General features: G+C 68.8%; 1 protein-coding gene across 6 annotated transcripts; it reads left to right on the plus strand.

Annotated features, from left to right (window-relative positions):
* The first annotated feature begins 153 nt into the window (after positions 1-153).
* Positions 154-15,421, plus strand: SHC1 (SHC adaptor protein 1). 6 transcript variants are annotated; one of them, XM_067313212.1, is made up of 14 exons: positions 154-253; positions 3,113-3,201; positions 8,625-8,786; positions 9,998-10,068; positions 10,636-10,699; positions 11,067-11,186; positions 11,666-11,719; positions 12,004-12,055; positions 12,279-12,405; positions 12,567-12,735; positions 12,994-13,054; positions 13,429-13,596; positions 13,708-13,970; positions 14,293-15,421. In XM_067313212.1, exons 2-14 carry the CDS (start codon positions 3,190-3,192, stop codon positions 14,419-14,421), a joined length of 1,452 nt encoding a protein of 483 aa, XP_067169313.1. In that variant the 5' UTR covers positions 154-253; positions 3,113-3,189; the 3' UTR covers positions 14,422-15,421. The 6 variants fall into 6 exon arrangements, with proteins under 6 accessions (XP_067169313.1, XP_067169311.1, XP_067169310.1 ...); XM_067313210.1 differs by lacking the exon at positions 3,113-3,201 and having other exon boundaries at positions 176-253; XM_067313209.1 differs by lacking the exon at positions 154-253 and having other exon boundaries at positions 3,118-3,201; positions 13,432-13,596.
* The last annotated feature ends 279 nt before the right edge of the window (positions 15,422-15,700 follow it).

Consider the following 15,700-nt stretch of genomic DNA (forward strand, 5'->3'; position numbering starts at 1 on the left):
GGAGCGGGTTGGCCGGGGCCCGCGCGGCCGGGCGGGGCCGCCGCGCTCCCATTGGCCCGGCGGGCGCCCTCGCCTGGCGGCCCGGGCGGCCGCGGCGCGTCACGTCACGTGACGGGGGCGCGGTGAGGCCGCGCTGGAGAGCGCGGGGCCGGAAGCGAGTGGCGGCGGCGGGAGGGCGGGGGCGAGGCGAGGCGGTGGCGGAGCCGCGGCCGCCGGCAGCGGAGGAGACCGGCGCGAGACCCATGGTGCCCCGGTGAGCGCGCGCGGCCCGGCCGCGGCGGGGGGGCCGGGGCCTCCGGCCGAGGCGCGCCCGGCCCGGCCCACGGCGGCGCCGGCCGGGCGGGGGCGGCGCGGGGCCGCGGCCTGCGGGGCCCGGTGGGGCGGCTGGGCCCGGCCCGGCCCAGCCCCGCCCCGGCGGGGGGGTCCCGGTGCCGGTTGGGCACCGAGGAGCCGCCTCAGCGCCGCCGCCGGCCCGAGGAGCCGAAGGGGCCGGAGCGGGCGCGGGGGCTGCGCGAGCAGGAGGCTCCTCGGGGCTCTCGGGCGGCTTCAGCGCCCTGGAGCTTCCGCGTCGTTGAAGGCGCCGGCGGCTGCTCGCCCGGGGCCGCCTCGCGCCCGAGCCGCCCGGCCGCGTGCTGCCGGCGCCGCCAAAGACCGGCCGGAGCGATGCTGCGACGACCTGGTGGGGGGGAAAACTCCGTCCGCGCCCCAAACCGGCAACTGGCGTCGCCCTGAGCGAGGCGCGTCCGGAGGGATCCCGGCCGCCGCGGGGTCTGGGTGCAGTCCTCCCGGTGCCCTGCCTTCCGCCGCGCCTCGGGGGTGGCGGCGGGTGTTCAGAGCAGATCCAGCTCTTCTGGACTGGGGCGGAAATCCCTCCTTGCAGGGCTTTGCCTTCGCCCCCCCCGGCAGTGCCTGGCGGCGGTGCTCTGCGTTGTGTCCATGTGCTTGCCTCCTGGGCCACTCCCGGTACTCCAGTGAAATCCCTGTAATTAGGTCACGGGGTGCCCTGGAGCTCAGCGCTGGCCCGGGGCGGCCCCGGCTCTGATGAGCCGTCGTGTGCGCCGCGCTGCGTTGGCGGACTCGAGCGCTGAGGAAAAGCGATCCTGGTCCCGTGCGATGGTTAATGGGTTTGTGCAAAGGACGGTTCTGGTCACAAGCGCTCCACGGAGATTTCCGAGCCTTGACCCGTGTCGAAGGCGCACGTGGCTGTGCAAGACGCTGCCTGCTCCCAGCTTAGCAGGAGCCGTCTTAGGAACCTGCAGCTCTGCTTGGCCGTGCCCAGGGTCTGCTGCCCCCCGGCAGCCTTTTGGGAGGAGCGCCGTGGGCTGGCCAGCCTGCTGCCGGAGCGCAGACTGGGCACCCTGCGTGCCTGGGAGCTGCGCAGGGCAATGTTTCATCCTCAGCCGAAGGACTTGGGCACGCTTGTGTTGCCTCAGGTGCGCCGCTAGGCATCCAGGAGTCCTGGCAGGCTCGCTGCTGCGAGGCCGGAGGCAGGCCGGACCTTGGCGGGGAGCCGAGTGACGCGGTGTCTTGTCCTGATCCTGCCGCAGGATCCTCTGGGCCTCCCTGCGCCTTGCTCGCCTGGCACGGTGGGGCGATGCCCTCCTTAGTGCCGCTTCTCCTGCGCCTGGGAGCTCTTCCCCGTCCCTGCCGTGCGCGGTGGCTGCCGCAGTGTCACCGTGCTGCCTGCCGGTTGGGAGCCCGCTCGGGGTCCCTTGGCCCAGCCAGGCTGAGGTAGGGCTGCTGCGGCCTGGCAGGCACGGCAGCGTTTGCCAGCCGGGTGCTGCGCTGCCCTGTCCCCGAGGGCTACTGTGTCCCCCCGGGCCTGCTGTTTGGGCCGAGCTCCCTCCCCTCCTCTTAGCCTTGCGTTGCCCCCCAGTTGCAGGGAGGCTGCCTTCCTCCTCGCCTTCCTCCCCCCCCCCCCCCCCCCCGCCGGACCCCGCCGCTAATCTGGGCTCCTGGAACACAAAGGCCTCGTTATTGCATTTCCTCTGCAGCCAGCGACCTGGCGCGGTGCTGGCAGACTGGCCCTGCCCAGGGCAGGTCTGCGACGCCGCGCTTGCCAAAGGGGCCTTCCTTATCTCGTCGCCTCCTGGTCTAATCACGTTAGCTCCCGCCTGGACTCCGGCACTGGCTTTGCAGGCCCCAGATAAGGGCACAATTGCTACAAGGAAGTAAATCATGTTTTGCCTCCCTGCTCTGCTTGGCTGGCACGTTTTCGAGCCAACCACGTCTGCTCTGCGGTGGGGGTGGGAGCAGAGCAGAGCAAGGCAGGCGGGAGATGGCTGGGAAGGGCAGGGGCTCCCGGGGAGCTGCTCCGGCTCCTCTTGCCTGGCTTTCCCTGAGCTTCTTGCCTCTCCTTGCTCTGCACACATCTCCCCTTTCGTAGCCTCTTCCCACCGCTCCTTCCTAGCGCCAGGCTCCGTTTTGCGCGCTCCTGCGGCGCCTGGGGCAACGGCTGCATCCCTGCTCCTTTTGTACCGCCTCCCTGAGGAGGAGGTGGCTCTACTGTGGGGGCTTGGGGCATCCTTTCGAAGTGGGGGTGCCAGCTTGGCACAGGGGAAGGAGCGGGGAGCTCCGCCGCTCCGGAGCGCCTCCGCTCTCTCCCTTTGCCCCCGCTGCCAGGGCGTGTCGGCCTCCGGGCGCTGTTTACTGGGGCCTGGCGGCTGCCTGGGGCAGGGTTTGGCTCCGGTGCTCGTCTCCGGTCGTAACTACTCCAAAGACGAGGTGCTCTCGGCCTCTGTTGCTTGTGCTGTTGCCCTGCTCGGCTGGCAGAGGGCCCCCGACACCGTTTGCCCGGCTCTGAGCAGGGCCAGGTCTGTCCTTGGCCTGCTCTGGGTCGGCCTCATGCTCCTGCCCTAGGCGGGAGGTGCCCCAGAGCATCCCAGGTGTCGTGTGTCGCCCCATCCGGCGCCGGGGCACGGGCCGTCGGGAAGGAGGAGGCTCTCCGGGGTGCCTGGCTGCTGCGGGGCCATCTCCTCCATCCCTCGGCTGTCGCGGCCCCTTCTCACGTGCGGTCAGCCAGAAGCTGCAGGTCTCCCTGCCGGTGTGAGGGCCGCTTCCCCGGCAGCCTGGGGCCGGGCCGGCTAACTCCCTGTTTGTCCCCGAACCGCAGGTTGGACTGGCAGACGAGAGGGGCTGTGTGTTTCTGTTCCCTGCCCGGGGCCTGCCCTGCCCTGCCCTCCCGCGGCGATGGAGTACGTGGTAAGGCCGGCCAGCTCTCGGGACTGCGGTGGAGGGCTAGGTGGCTTTGGTGACGGATCGTGCCTCCTCTCTCCCTTCGCTGGCAGGGCCCCAGCCTCCTCTCCGGGTCTCCGCTGGCTTCTCCCTGCCTCTCTCCTGAGGAGTCTGCGGCGCCTCCTCTCCGGAGCGCTGTTCCTGACTGCCGAGCCGCGGCTTTGCAGGCCGGCAGCCTTCCCTGCCCCTCCGGGAGGGGATGTTCAGGGCCACAGAGGAGGCGGCCGCACGCAGCGACGTGTAGATGCCGAGTGATAGTGTAGCGATGACTGCTCTTCCTGCGCCGTGCGGGGAAAAACCCAGCTGCTGGGTGACCGCCAGCGTTTCTCTTTGCTTTGCGCCCCTGTGCCGCGTGCGGCCTTGGGACGGGAAGGGGCGTCCGCCTCCACCGCTCACGCAGCCCACAGCGCTGCGTGTCCCGGGGGCGCCTGGCGCAGCTCCAGAGGAAGAGCTGCCGGCGCAAAGCTGGGTCTAGCGTTCTCCGCTCGGTGTTGGCCCCAAAGCCCCATCCGCGCGGCTGCAGCCGGCCCTGCGTGGGGGAACGGGCAGGCAGCGCAGACCGAGTGGGAGTTCCCTCAGCCTCCCGCCGGCCCTCGCACGCAGGAGGCTGCGCGCGCGCCGCGGACGCCCGGCGAGGTGCGGACGTGCGGCGGCTGCCTGCCCGCGCGTGTTTCTGTGTGCACGCAGCTGCCTGCGCCGTTCTGCTCTGCGTGAGTTCTTGCCAAACCACTCGCGTGTTCCAAATCTCTGACTCAGCTCCTGAGTTTGTGTTTCCTGGGAGGATGTCGGGCGCTGGCCCAGCAGCAGGGGCCCGGAGCGGAGCCGCTCTGCTCGGCGCCTGCGGAAAGAGCAGGCTCCGCCGTGCCATCCTGGGCTAGACGGGAGACGTGCTCCCTCGTGCAGGCCCCCGGATCGCCCGTGCTTCCCGGGAGCTGGCTGAGCCTCCGGCTGCGGCGGGGCAGGAGGGAGGTTTGTTTCCTGCCGACGTGCTGGGGCTGTGGTCTGCGCTCCCTTGCGAGGGCGGCTGAGCTGCGAGTTTCGTACAGAACAGCAGGGCCGTGGTGCTGAGCCAGCAGCGCTGGGAACAGGGATGTGGCTGGGCCCCGGTTTGCCTCAGTCCTTGCCGCAGGCTCCCTGCAGGCTTGTGCTGGAGGCTGCGTCCCCTCTCCGCTCCTCTTCCTCCCCCGGGGTGTGCGCAAAGTCCCAGCCCCAGGCACCTGAAAATACTCTGCGTCCCTCCATCTCCCCCGAGCGCCGGGAGGATCCGGCTGATCCAGCACGTCTCCTTGCTTCCAGGGCACAAGGAGCGGCTCAGCTGGGACGCATCCTTGGAGCTCCTGCGGGGCGGCTGTTCTGGCTGCTCCGCTTACGCTCTGCTGCGGGGCCGGGAGCTCGCTGCCGGCCTGGAAGGCAGAGGGGAGCCGAGGGCTGGATGGGGCTCAGGGGCTGCTTGTTCGGACACGGCTGTGGTTCCGTGGCTCTGAACACCTCCACTTTCCTTCTGCGGTCCGAGGCCGTGGGTGGCAGGGAAGAGGGGTCTGTAACTCCCCGGGGTGGGCTCTTGGGCTGGGGGGGCCATGGCAGCCGAGCTGTTCAGAGGGGCTCCCGGGAGCCTCTCTGCTCCTGCTGGGAGCTTTTTGTCTTTGAAAAGTGGAAGCAGCGATACGTCTCGTCCCTGGCCGGTGCCCGCGTTGACCCGCAGGACGGGCGCTGCCGGCTGGCAGGGGTCACGTGGGCTGTGCAGAGCGGGTTATCTGGCCTCAGCCGTGGTGCAGGAGCTTCTGATAAAATCAGAAATTATTATAGCTTATAAAAGCAGGGGCCTGTCTTAACAGGGGGCCGCAGCCGTAGCGTGCTCCTGGGGCGCGCCAGCGTGGCGGTTGTGTCTGGGAACGGCCGCTCCGAGCCCTGTCGCCTGTCTGGGCCCTGGGAGCCTGGGCTGGATCCTCCTGCCCTTGCCGGGTCCCGCGCGCGGTGGTGGGGAAGGGGTTAAGCCGAGCCTTCCCCTGTGCCGTTCCCACCAGCCTTTATCCTGGCAGAGAGCAGCCGTCGTCGGCCAGCCCGGCAGCGGAGGAAGCTGCAGGGCCCTGGGGAGGTGGTGGCGGGCAGTAAACAGCCCTCGCGCGCGGAGGAGGAGCCCTCGCCCCCGTCCCTGTCCTGCCATGCCGTGCCGCCCCGCGCCCCTTCCCCTGCCCCGCGGCAGGCCGCAGCCGGCCCCTCGGGGCGCCGCGGTGCCCTGCCTCGCTTGGGAAAGGGCTGAGGTTTCCTGTCGAGGGCGGGTAGAGGCGACGTGAAAAATCCTGAGGCAGCAGGCCCTTCCCGGGGGGTTCGGCGCCGCGACCCGGCCTGGGGGAGGGCTTCCGCCCCCTTCCCTGCCGGAATCGCACGGCTGCGCTGGGGAGCCAGGCTCCTTCCTCAGGGAACAGCGAGGCTGCTGGGTCCCTGCTTCCTGGCTCCCTGGCCCCGGCTTCCTGCGTTTCTTTAGAGCAGTTGTGCCGCGGGCCATGGGAAGGTCACAGCGCTGAGCGGCCGACGGGGCCCCAGGCAGGGACGAGCGCTGCGCGGGACGGCTGCCGGGGTCTCCGGGCGCCTGCGGGACGCTCCGCGGCCAAGGTGGGGGCTGGCGCTCGTGGAGCCGGGGGCGCGGGGGTGCCGGGAGGCGGAGGAGCGGTGCACGCAGTGGCGGCGGCCTCGGCCCTGCCGTTGCTGGGCTGCGGGAGGAGGCAGGTTAAACCGACCTGCTATAGTTAGCAGCAGCCCCTCGCAACACCGCGCTCCGCGCAGGAGACTATTTCCAGCTCTGGCCTGGCTTCCATTTCCCCGTGGCGGCGTGCCAGCATTTGCAGCGCGGCTGGGAAGCTGGGCAGGAGGCAGCCGGTGCCATGCTGGGTTCTCCTCCAGTATCGGCCTGCGGTGGCTCCGAGCAGGGAGCGCCTCTCCCTGGGGCTGGACTCCTCTGGTTTTGGGTGGCGGATCCCGCGGTGCCCTGTTTTCGCAGCCCGGCAGGGCGCGTGGCACCCGGGAGAGCCCTGTCCCGCGTAGCAGCAGCGAGCGGGCGCCCAGCGGTGGGTCGGAGGGACGGGGAGCCATGGGGCAGGCCGAGATCGCCGCTTCGGCCACGGCAGGTCGGAGGGAACAGCTCCTGCCCTGCAGCGGGGCAGGCGTGGGGAGCCGGCTACGTAGGACGAGGCCGCGGAGAGCAGCGCACGCTCAGCGCAGCGGCGCGGGTGCGTGCAGGGACCGGGGTGCACGCGGCGCAGCTGTGCCGGGCTGAGGTCCCGTCGGCCCGATCCTGCTCGAGTGCTCGTGCATCAAAGGGTCTAGCATGGAAGGTGCGAGCACGGCGAGGCCTTGCCCCCAGCGCTCCCCCATCCCCGCCAGCACGCGGGGCTTCGCCTGGCCTCCCCGGCGGGAGCGTTACGCCGATGGTGTCGCTTGCTCTCGCCTTTCCCCAGCGGGCACCGCCGGCGGAGCCCCCGCGCTCCGCAGGCCGCCGCGTCCGCTCCCTGGGCTCCCGCTAGCTCCGCCCGTGACCTTGATTTTTCTGCTCCAGATAGGCGCTGGGTCCCCACCCCTCGGCGGGAGCCCCTCCTGCGCTGCCTCGCCAGCCCCGCGCAGCCCCGCGCTGCGGGCAGATGCTGCTCCGGTGCCTGTGAGTCAGCACGGCCCTTCCGATTAGCGGCAGCCCCTTCTCCTCTCCCGGGAGGCGCAGTCACTTAGCGCCGGCCGGGATGCGGGAAGCAGCAGCAATTAGCAGCAGCAGCAGCCGCCGCTTCTCCTCCCAGCTCCCAGCCGCAGCAGCAGGGAGCCGGCGCTGAGCCCTCGCTGTGCCCAAAGGCTCCGCAGCTGCCCCGGACAGCCCACCTGTATCCTGCTCCCGGGGATCCTCCTCTTCCTCCCAGCCGGTCCTCCGGGCTAGATCTGTGCCTGTGCCGCGCTCCTGAAGGACTGGATGTCGCGACATCCCGACCGGCTGCGTGCGCCGGAGCCGAGCTGCATCGCTGCCCCCGTCCTCGGGCGTCTCTGCCCCCCGCAAAGCCTGGGGAGCCGACGGCAAGCGCCCGCAGCTGGCACGTGGGTTGCATAGCGCCGGCCACCACAGAAGGACCTTGTTCGCTCCTGGACGGTGCTTGGAGCAGGGCTGGGCTGGGCTTGGATGTGCTCTGTGGCTGCCTTGTCTCAGGGCTTTAAATATTCATGCTTCTGATTTCCTCTTAGCTGGTGGCGACTGCTTGGGAGCGCAGGGGCTGGAGTGAGCCGGCTGGGGCGGAGGGGCAGCAGCTCGCGACCCGTTTGTGGGGCAGAGGGGGCCGGATGGGGCCCTCACTGGAGACAACGGGATTTATTGCCAGCCGAGTTCGGGAGCAGTTTGGGGCAGCAGGGCTCGAGGATCTCCAAGCTGGGAGACGAGTGCACTGAGCGCCCGAGCGCAGCTGCTCCGCGCGGCGACCCAGCACCGGGGCGTAGCCGCAGCCCCGTTTCCTCTCCGCCGAGCGCCGGGGCTGTGGAGGGAGCAGGGGTCACGCTCCATCTGGCTGGATCCGTGCGTCCCCGCTGACGCCGATTGCTATCGATTGGCTGCGACGGCGGGGAGCTGGGCAGCCCTCGGACCCGCCTGCACGGCCGCGCCGGGAGGGGTGGCAGAGCCCTGCGTGGCGCCGGGAGACGAGCTCCGGCTGCCTGCGCACCAGCCGCTCCTGTGACGCCCTCCTGGCTCCCGACTGCGTGGCGTCCCGTCTGCTCCCAAGCTCCGCGGATCGCCGGGGCCGGCTCTCCTGCCCGCGAGCCATGCTGGGCGGGCCAGGGCCCGGCACGGAGTTTGCCCGAGGCTCGTGCTTGCAGGGGCGGTTCTGCTCTCTGGTGTCCTGGCTGCTGTCGGCTCTCGGACTCTCGATGGGGCCTCTGTAAGAACTGGGCAGCTGCCTCCGCCCTGCTCCTGCGCTGGGTTGGCATGTCCCAGCCCTCCTAGCCTCTCCAGCATGGATCTTCTGCAGAAGAGCAAATACAGCCACCTGCGGAACGAGTCCGTCTCCTCCCTGGAGGAGACGGTGGGAGGCATGGGGGCCCCAGCCTCTCCAGTGGAGTCCTTTGCAGGCACGCAGTCTCTGCCTGGCTCCCTGTCGTCCTCCTCCCTCAGCCCCATGCTGCCGCTCGGGGAGCTCTCGTCCGAGTCAGAGGACAGCCCCACCACCCTCTGCTCCTTCTTCCCCAAAATGGCCAACCTGAAGCTCTCTAACCCCGCCAACCTGCTCAGCCTGCGGGGCTTCTCGGCTGGCAGCCTCAAGGAGGCCGGGAGCCCGGGGGAGCCCGTCCCGGGCGGGCCGCTTGCACCGGCGTCGGGGGGGGCTGCCAGCCCCGACTCAGCGGGGCCTGTCGCTGTCTGTTCCCAGGATATGAACAAGCTGAGCTGCGGGAAGAAGACGCGGGTGGAAGGCGGCCAGCTTGGCGGTGATGAATGGACCCGCCACGGCAGCTTTGTCAATAAGCCCACCCGCGGCTGGCTGCACCCCGATGACAAGGTCATGGGCCCCGGAGTCTCTTACCATGTCAGGGTGAGTGTGCTGGGGTGGCGCAGCGCGTCCCGGGAAGGGGTGCGGAGGGGTCCTGGGAGCGCCGGGTGGCTCTGGGGATGTTCCTCGCGAGGCAGCTTGCCCTTCTCCAGACCTGTGCAAAACCGGTGCCGAGAAGGGAGCCGCAGCCCATGGGGCATCGCCCTCCTGAGCACGCTCGTTCTGGGAACTGTGCTCCTTGGATGCTGGAGGTGGGTGGTGGGATTCCCAGGGAGGTCACCTCCGCGGAGCTGATGCACTTGGGGCCCTGTCCCCTCCCCGCTCACGCTTGCCGGGTGTGCAGGGTGGGAGGCACCTCCGCGGTGCCTGTTCTGCCTGGCTCTGCAGCCAGGCTCACTCCTGCCTGGGAAGAAAGGAGCCCATGGGGGTTCAGCCTGATGGCTTATGGGCTCCCCAGGGGAAGGGGAAGCTTCCTGGGACGCTCCATGGGGTCTCCCTGGCTTTGCTTCCATTCCCAGATTTGTCTGTGCTGTAGGGGTTCCTTCCCTGCCAGTGGTGCCTGTCCAGGGCCTCTGGGTTCACTGTTGTGTGCGTGGTTTGAGCGGAGCTGGGGCCTGCAAACCTGTTGGGTGGCTGTGCTGGGCTCAGGCTGCCGTGCTGACTGCAGCCCCTGGAGCACATCGCAGCTCTAGAGCAGAGGAGCTCCGAGGAAATACTCGGGGAGCTCCGGGGTGGGACAGGAGGAAGCACCCAGCAGGCGCTAACGCTAGAGCTGGTGCTGGAGGGGCGTGTGGCACGTCCTGGGGCGGCTCTGGCCAAGGCCGAGCTGCCTGGCGTACGTGCGCCTGGACGGGACTGGGCAGCCTCGCGCCGACTGCGGACATCCTGCTCTTGTGTCGCTGCAGGCCTCTGATCGCAGGCACGCGGGGCTGGGGCCGGCTCTGCTCAGAAAAGGCAGCTCTTCTCAGAAACGGCCCTCCGCTCCCTCGCCTGGGGTAGTCGCCGGAGGAAGCTGGGGGGGGAGGTGTGGTGGTTCCTGCGCAGCCGGGGCGGTCGCCGCAGCTGGGGTGGCGGCTGGAAGCTCGCGGGAGCAAACCTCTGCCTGGCAGCTCCCCTCCGCGGAGCGGGGGGAGAGGGGCTCGGGCAGGGCTAGCGCGGTACCCGCGCGCCGGGGCAGCGCTGCGTCCCCGGGGCCGCGAGCGGGGCTGGGCCCGCTGCGGGCACTGACAGTCCCTGCCTGCTCTCTCCCGCAGTACATGGGCTGTGTGGAAGTCCTCCAGTCCATGAGGGCTTTGGATTTCAACACCAGGACTCAGGTCACCAGGTGAGCTCTGTGCGACCCGGGCTGCCGCCTGCAGGTCTGAGCCCCCCCAGGGCGGGGAGCGTGGGGCTGCCGGGGGGCATCGGCAGCCTGGAGCTGCGCAGGCGGGTCTGAGGCCCCTGCAAGCCCCCGGCTGCGTGCGGGGCTTTAAGTGGCGGCCAGGCTGTCTCTAGCCGTGGAGGAAGCTGCCTCGGAGATCGATGCGCCTGTCAATGGGCTCCTTAGCTTGGCCAGGCAGGAAGCACTCCTGGAGCCCCATCAAATATTAACAGAGCTCTGAGCTCTTCCCCTGCCTGAAGAGCATTTTGCCTGCCCTAGCCGGGGTCTGGGAGCCAGTCTGCACTGCCTGAGGGATTCCCTTATTTCCTGATCTTTAACCCCGTCTGTTCTGCACTGGTGCTTGTGCCCTCGGCCCTGAGGTACCCAGCGAGTGTGGCAGTGCTAGCAGAGCCAGCCCGCAGCGGGCAGTCCGGCAGCCTTGTCGGTGTGCCGGGGCAGGGATCATGGGGGGTGGGGGGAATCTGGGAAGCCCCTGGGCCTGAGCTGACATCCCGGCTGTGCTCCCTGCAGGGAGGCGATTGGCCTGGTGTGCGAGGCAGTGCCTGGTGCCAAGGGAGCCGTGCGGAGGAGGAAGGTGAGGCCGGGAGAGGGCAGGCCCGGGAGCTGCCGGCAGCAGCTGCGGGAGCAGGCTTGTTTGTCTGGGCAGTCTGTGGCCAAGGGCCAGAAGCGAGTCCAGCCGGTGCTGGCCCTGACTCACGAGCGCCTGAGCTAGTCACCACCTGGACCGGGAGGGTTTTCCGGGTGCCAGGTCGAAATCTTGCACCAGGAGCTTGGCCAGGCCGAGCTGGGGTCTCTGCCCAGCAGAGCTTGGCAGAGGTGAGGGCGAACTGCCCGGGTCTGCCGTAGGGGAGGGCAGGACACCCCTGTCCCCAGGGGCCGTGGGCTGGGTCAGGCACAGGGCCCGGGGGAAGCCTCTTCCCAATGCTGCCGTTCGCCCCCAGCCCTGTGGCCGCTCCCTGAACTCCATCCTGGGCAAGAGCAACCTGAAGTTTGCTGGCATGCCGATCACCTTGACCATTTCCACCAGCAGCCTCAACCTCATGGCTTCCGACTGCAAGCAGGTGAGAGCGGGGAAGGGCCGGGGGCCAGCTGCCTGGCCTGAAACAAGCAGGAATCCTTGTCCTCGGATGTCCGTGGGGCGCCCCCAGCCTCAATAAGGGGTTTGTCTGGGGTGGGCTGCATGTCCTGCTTGAGTGCCCCGGTCCCCCAGGAAGAGACCAGCTCACCTTCCCCTTCCTGCAGGGCAGAGTGCGCAGCTCTGACAGCAGAACTGTGCGATACCCCACGTGCTTCGCCTGGTTTGTCCTCCAGACACTGAGACCCAAGTGCCCTGGCCTGGGGCCAGGTCTCCTGGTTTTGACCCAGCTCTCTGTGTCCCAGCTCTTCTGCTGGTGCCCCATGGCTCATAACCAGGGCTCCAGAGGCTTGTGAGCCCCACTGTGGGGCCGGCCCCAGGAGGGGTGTGACGGGCGGGAGGTGCCACCTCTGGCTGGGCGCAGAGGAACTCCTGGTTGCATCTAACAACGCCTCTGCCTTGCAGATCATTGCCAACCATCACATGCAGTCCATCTCCTTTGCTTCTGGGGGAGACCCGGTGAGTATGCAAGGTCCCTGTCCATGCATTGTCCTGCCCTGTGCTGGGGATTGCCTTTGGGCCTCTTGCTTTGTTCCTCCACATCCTGGCCCTGGTCATGCCTGTTGTGGAGCTCCAGACCTTCCCCCAACTTCACCCCAGCCTTCTTCCTCCGAGAAAGGGAGTTTGAGACAGGGAGAGGTACCTGTCCTGAGGGGTGTGCATGGCCACCCTGCCCTCTCCCTGCGGTCTTGGGCACTGTACTCCCTGGCAGCCCAGTCTTATCGGCTGTGTCTTGCCCACAGGACACAGCCGAGTACGTCGCCTATGTTGCCAAAGACCCCGTCAACCAGAGAGGTAAGGCCTGCTGTTGCTGAACGTCATAAATGCCAGAGCTATATGCCACATTTCGTGGATGCTTAGGTGGGGAGCGGGTGGCTGCTCTGCTGCCTCGCAGGCTCCCTTTGCAGCTTGGTGGTTGCAGGGAGGGACTGGATCGGGGCCTGGAGACGGGTGTGCGCGGGCAGGCTCGAGGACTTAGTGCTGGTGTTCCTCGCTCCCATCCCTGATCCCTTCACAGCCTGCCATATCCTGGAGTGCCCTGAGGGCTTGGCCCAGGATGTGATCAGCACCATTGGCCAGGCCTTCGAGCTGCGCTTCAAGCAGTACCTGAAGAACCCCCCGAAGCTGGTGACGCCCCACGACAGGTAAGGGCAGGGTTGCGTGGGGAGGAGGAACTGAGGATGTCTGAGATCTCTTGTTTTTGGAGAGAGGATACACCCAGCTAGGTGCTGGGCAGGATGGTGGTGGGAAGCAGGGTGGCTGGGCTGCAGCCCCGGGGCTGCTCATCTCTGCTGTGCTCCCCCAGGATGGCTGGGTTTGATGGCTCTGCCTGGGATGAGGAAGAGGAGGAACCAGCCCCAGATCACCAGTACTACAACGACTTCCCCGGCAAGGAGCCTCCCATCGGGGGGGTAGTGGACATGCGGCTGCGGGAGGGGGCCGCTCAGACCCCCAATCACTTGGGGGCCACACTGGTAAGGGCCTGGGCACGTTTCTCCGGGGCGCTCCTGGGGAGGGGAGAGACGCGGGGACCCGGGCGGGCTGTCGGGCTTCTCTGCTCGGGCAGGGCCGGCAGGGTTATTCGAGCGCGGAGGTGGGCACAAGAGCCCCAGCGTGTCTCCCCCCGCCGGCCGTTAGCTGGGCGCCTCTGGCAGACGAGCGTGGGAAGCAGGAGGGGATGGGGAGCACAGCAGGCTCCGCTGCACTTACTCACCACACCCCTCTCTCCGCAGCCTGTGGGCCAGATGTCCGGAGGGGAATACGACCCCCGGAAGCAGCTCGGTCCTGCCCAAGGTACTGTAATGGAAGTGACTCTGCCATCTGCGTGCCTCGAGCTGGGGGGCCTCGGGCGCTGCGTGCTCCCGGGCTGTCCTGTTGGCCTGGCGGGAGGTGGGGCGACAGGGCCATCCCAAATTGCTCCGAGCTCGCTCTGCGGAGGGCTCTGAGCCGGGTGTAGCTGCTCCTGGGCTGGGTCTCAGGGGCCAAGTTGTTTGTTGCACAGTCGGTGGCTGCTGCTGCCCCCAAAGGCCCGGCAGATGCGCTGTTCCCTGGGGTTTGTGCTAATCCTGCTGCGCTTCAGGGCGGATCAGCCTACCCTGGAGGCCGGAGGCAGGTTGGAACGTGCGACTCCGGAAGGCAGGCCCTGCTGACCGCAGTGCTCTCTCCAGCAGGGAGAGAGAAATACCCCGCTGCAGCGGGTGCCTCTGGCCGCACAGACCTCTTTGATGACCCGTCTTATGTCAACGTGCAGAACATGGACAAGACACGCCAAGCATCGGCTGCTGCCACCCCAGCAACCGCCAACGGCAGCACCCAGAGAGACCTCTTCGACATGAGTGAGTGGGACGCCGGCCACGCAGCCGTGCCCAGTTCATCCTGGGCTGGGGGCTTGTTTGCCTGCCTGCGGGTGCAAAGTCAGTGACAGACCCGCTCCTCTGTCTCCCTAGAGCCTTTTGAAGACGCCCTGCGTGTTCCCCCCTCTGTGCCTGTGGGCCTGCCTCCTGCCCAGGTGGTGGCCTCCATGGAGGAGCAGCTGAGGCGGGAGCCCTGGTACCACGGGAAGATGAACCGCAAGGAGGCCGAGAAGCTGCTGAAGGTGAACGGAGACTTCCTGGTGCGGGAGAGCACCACTACCCCGGGCCAGTACGTGCTGACCGGCCTGCAGGGTGGGCAGCCCAAGCACCTCCTGCTTGTCGATCCCGAAGGAGTGGTGAGTCTGCCTGACCCCCTCGGGAAGGGCCGTGCCAAAGCTGAGGGGTCCTGGGCCGTGCCCTGGTCTTGGGGTTCCTGTGGATGAGGATGGCTTACGGGATCCCTGCCCCACCAGGGCATCCAGCCACTCCTCTGGGGACACCTCTGTGGGCTTGGGGGAAGGAGAGGGCCCAGCGGGGTGAGGGCTGCTCCCTGTGGGTTTGTGCCCAGCCAAACCGGAGGTTTGGCCTCTAGTGGATGTCCCTGCTCCGGCGCACGCCAGTGGGCAGGGGGCAGTGGGTGCTCTGCTGCCTCCTGAGTGCCTCCCCCCGGCCCCGCAGGTGCGGACGAAAGACCATCGCTTTGAGAGCGTCAGCCACCTCATCAGCTACCACATGGACAATCACCTGCCCATCATCTCGGCCGGCAGCGAGATGTGCCTGCAGCAGCCGGTGGAGAGGAGACTGTGAGGCGCCTGGGGGCCCGGGTACGCGGCCCCCTGCCCGCTCCCTGCCCCAGGGAGCCCTCGGACTCTCAGCTATTTTCCTGGGACGGGTGGAGACGCCCTGCCCAGGACTGAGCACGGACTGGCTGGGCACAGGCCTGTCCCCCTCCGCCGCGTGGAGCCGGAGGCAGCAGGTGGGGGGGTGGCAGCGCTGGCACGAGCTGCCTGCAGGGCGAGGGGGCTGCTCCTGCCAAAGCCTCTGCCTCCTCCCAGCTCCGGCCTTTGCACAGCAGCTCAGCTAGTACCAAAACCTGGCCGGTGCCGAGGCCGCAGTGTCACTCCAGCTTGCGGCATCCACACGCGCCTGTGTGGGCATGGAGCCTCTCGGGGCTGGTGGAGCACCAGGCCCCTCCGGGCCTCCCGAGGCGGGGGAGGCAGCACAGCGGGGCCTGCCCCACGCGGGCAGGCAGCCGCACAGGGTTGCGTACGCCCACTCAGCCACAAGAGCCAGCCTGCTCTGCCCGCACACGACTGCTGTGGCACGGGGGCAGCGGGACCCCCACGGGCTCCAGCCGGGGGGCCTCGGCCAGGGCTGGGCCCTGTGCTCTGCCCCCCGAAGCACAAGGCCCGGCCGGCCGCCCTCCAAATGTGCCCGATCACTTTACGTGTTAACTCTGTGCCTTGACCCCCGCAGGTCCAACATACTTATGCAATGCAGCCGGGCTGGGGGGCGCGAGCGCGGCCTCTCGCGACAGCCCCCACCGTGCCGGTGGCCACCCGGGGTGCTCTGCCCCCGCTCGCTGTGCCCTGCATCCTGGGGGGCACCTCCCTGGGGGCGTCTGGCTCCAGCGGCCCCGGGCCCTGCCGGTGGCCCCGGCCCGGCAGCCCCCTTGCATGCACGTTGTTATATCCCGAAGCCAAAGCGTAGCCCTGCCCCTTCTCACAGCCCGGGCCCCGGGGCCGCCCGCCCCGGGCCCTGCTATACCAAAGGAACCGGGGTTGGTATTAAAATTGGTATTTCTCTAGGGGCTGCCTCGTGTGCTGGGGCCGGGATCGGGAATGGGGCGGCGGGCGGGCGGGTGAGCAACGGGGACCACCCCCGCGGTCCCGCACATGGTTCGTCCCGGTTCCCCCCTCCCGGGCCAGGCATATGGTTTGTGCCGATTTCCCCCCCCCCCCCCGGGGCTGGTATATGGTCCCTTCCGCCCGCCCCCCCCCCCCGGGCTGGCACATTGTGCGTTCCGCCCGCTGCGCTCCGCTCCGCCCCGCGTCGAGTTCGTCCCCGCCCTCGAGCCATCAGCCCC

The sequence above is a fragment of the Apteryx mantelli genome, chromosome 31, assembly GCF_036417845.1.
Source record: "Apteryx mantelli isolate bAptMan1 chromosome 31, bAptMan1.hap1, whole genome shotgun sequence".
NCBI lineage: Eukaryota > Metazoa > Chordata > Aves > Apterygiformes > Apterygidae > Apteryx > Apteryx mantelli.